Source organism: Trichechus manatus, unplaced genomic scaffold (genome assembly GCF_000243295.1).
Source record: "Trichechus manatus latirostris isolate Lorelei unplaced genomic scaffold, TriManLat1.0 scaffold00024, whole genome shotgun sequence".
NCBI classification, from domain to species: Eukaryota; Metazoa; Chordata; class Mammalia; order Sirenia; family Trichechidae; genus Trichechus; species Trichechus manatus.
The window spans coordinates 2,938,508-2,941,750 of record NW_004443960.1 but is presented as its reverse complement, the minus strand read 5'-3'; the positions used below and the strand labels follow the sequence as shown (position 1 = coordinate 2,941,750).

Genomic DNA, 3,243 nt, shown 5'->3' with positions numbered 1-3,243 from the left:
TACATCCCGAGGTAGTGGTCTCGGGCATCAAGAGAACCAAGGCAGATCTCCACACCCAGCTGCAGGAGGGTGGACAAGCTGCAGGAGGGTGGAGGTTTTCTAGTGGTCAAGGACAAAGGTAGCTGCATGCCAGAGGGTTGCATAAGACAACCTCAGCAAGCTCACATAACAGGAGCTTAAAAGAGCAGTGAACTAACAGAAACAGCAGTGAACTAGCAGAAAGCATGAGGGCAGCCATGTTCAGCCATGAAAGCCCTGTTTTCCACTTCACATGTATTCTTCAAGGCAAATACCTTAATACACAAATCTGATAAGTATAAAAAAAGAAAATCATATGTTAAACTCAGAAACAGCCTTTGATTCTGTATTCTGTCAGCTTTCATGAAAATGTAATCTTATCCATCTCTCTGAAATGAGAAATTAAATAAAACTGCCCTGTTTTCCTCTTTCCTCCTCCAAATCTGGAGCATCCTCTTCAGTGGTGTTTTATCCAGTTTTAAATATTACTCAATTTTTATTTTCCACAATTGTTTTCAAAATAAATTTCAAATCACATTTTAAATACTAAATTTCCATTGTGTTTTAATGTGGATACAAATTACTTGTGAGTAAATTTTGCTAAAGGAAACTAATGGAAATATATAAGGGCAGTAAAATAAAAAAAATTATTGAGATTATATAGCAATCTGGAAAAGATTTGTTATGAAAGTGGAAAGTCGGGATATACATTAGGATCTATGTACAAATACCTGAGCACACTGACAGAAGACAAGCAAAAGCTAAAGCTGGCATTGCTGGGCATTGGGATTGAAGAAGTTAGTTATTTCTTGTTTAAATTATCCATATTCCTGCTGTTATGTTGTGTGATACATAAAGCTCAGGTTGAAAGGTAAGAATAATTAGCTCAAATGCCTGGAAGAATTCGGACTTCCCAGAACCTTAAATGAACCCTTCCCCTGTTGGACATAAAGAAATTCACAGGACATCAGTATCAGACAAGTTCACTCTGTGACCATGACGGATCAAGAAAAAACAATTGTTCAAGTAATAAACAAGCAATAACCATTGTCCAAGCCTCAGAAATGACCAAATATCCCCCTTCCTGGATGATATTAGTGATGGCTGATTCCTTACCACTTACAGCTTCTGCCTCCCTCTAGTCTTCATCCTTCTAGATAAGATATTGACATGCCCAATAAAAACTAACCCTGCTTTCAGACAATATCTAATCCAGATCGAAGCCCTGATTCCTTAAATCCTCACCAAAATCAGCTCACACTCAAATCCTATAAGACCTTTCCAACACCCTCCTACTGAGAAGTCCTAAGGTTCCCCATTGAGTGTGTTCTTTCTTGTCGTAATGTGTAATAAACACAATAAACTAGAGGTATATTGCTATTGGTTTTGGATGGAGGGCATTGGCAGTTAGAATAGTTCAGACGTTTGGTAAAAGTATCTCTCTTTCCATCTTTAACTTGAAGAGACTGCATCAAGAGTTTCGCTCTCCCAAGACAAATACATGGATGGACAACTGCTGTGTTTAAGAGAATAGGAAGAAAAAAAAAGAATTTTTTTGCAAACTAGTCTACTTTATGACACTCAGAGTCCATGTCATTATTGAACACAAAAAATTTTCATAGAAATCACTTTTTTTAGGGCACCTTTCAAATCCTTGTTCCTCAGGCTGTAGATGAAAGGGTTCAGCATGGGGGTCACCACTGTATACATCACAGCAGCCGTGATGTCTTCCTTGGTTGAATGGGAAGATGAAGGGTTGAAATACACAGCAATGATGGTGCCATAGAACAGGGAAACCACAGCCAGGTGAGAGCCACAGGTGGAGAAGATTTTCCATTTTCCCTTAGTGGATGGAACTCTCAAGACAACACAGATGACACAAATGTAGGAAACCAGGATACAAACAAATGGGGTGATCATTATCAGGGCCCCCTCAGTAAGAATCATCATCTCATTGAGGTGTATATCAGAGCAGGAGAGTCTCAGGAGAGGAATCAGGTCACAGAAGAAGTGGGGGATCATGTTGTCTGCACAGAATAAGAGTTGACCCATCAGTAAGGTATGCAATACAGCATTCAGATTGGCAATGACCAACGACCCAGTGACAAGCAGGGCACAGAGCTGAGGGGTCATCTTTGATGTGTAGTGTAAGGGGTAGCACACAGCAACAAACCGATCATAGGCCATCACAGCTAGGAGGAAATTGTCTATGACCACGAACACAATGAGAAAATACATCTGCGTGAGACACCCAGTGAAGGAGATGGTCTGACTTCTGAGTATGTGATTGGCCAGCATCTTGGGGACTATCGTGGAGGAGAAGCAGATGTCCATGAAAGACAAGTTGCTGAGGAAGAAGTACATGGGGGTGTGCAGGTGGGAGTCTGTGCTAATGGCCAGGATGATGAGCAGGTTTCCCAGGACTGTGGCCAGGTACATGGTTAGGAAGAGCATGAAGAGGAGCTCCTTCTTCTGGGGCTGCCTGGAGAGCCCCAGAAGGAGGAACTCAGAGACACTTGACTGGTTTGCCCCACTCATAGGCACAGACCCAAGTTAATACACAACAGCAAATTCAGAAACCTATACCTGGATGAATAAAATGTGATAAATTAAGCTCCAGACTAAGACATGTTTGCAAATCAGTTAATGGAGTTGCTAAGATGAGATCTGTCCACTCTACCTACACTCCCAATTTCCCACACTGTATCCTTATGCTATTCCTACTAGACTCACTGACTCTTATTTTGTATATTTAACATTGGGAAATATACAGGAATATACATAGCCCAACTGTGTAACTATATGTGTCTCTGCTTACATTTTTCAGTTCCCAACCCCAATGCTTTTATAGCTCATAAAGAAAAAAGAAACAACTGATTACTACTGGGTTTATCTCAAGGTCTAGGTGATGAATTCAGGACTTCTACTATGGATACCTTGACCCGGAAGATTTAGCAGAAGGAGTTCCTAAAAGAACTTCATATCTTAAAAAACAAATATTTATGTCTCCTTTCCTGTAATCTTACCTGGGGGAGGTTGGTGATGTAGTGATCAACTTTTCTTCACCTCTGCATATCTGGCCAATGCTTCTCTTTATGGTGAGAATTGGAAAGTCTTGGAAATATAGGCAGGTCCTGAGCATATGAGGAGCAGGGGTTCATAGCCTTGGTCATCCTCTCTGCAGAAAGGATGTTTTGGGGGGAATCACAGAGCAAGCATTTATAG

The 3,243-nt window shown here is 40.9% G+C and overlaps 1 protein-coding gene across 1 annotated transcript; it reads right to left on the bottom strand.

Moving 5' to 3' along the window:
- Positions 1-1,614: 1,614 nt before the first annotated feature.
- Positions 1,615-2,556, bottom strand: LOC105756131 (olfactory receptor 1361-like). Its single transcript, XM_012554680.1, has one exon. The coding sequence runs from the start codon at positions 2,554-2,556 to the stop codon at positions 1,615-1,617; it is 942 nt and encodes a 313-aa protein (XP_012410134.1).
- Positions 2,557-3,243: the final 687 nt, after the last annotated feature.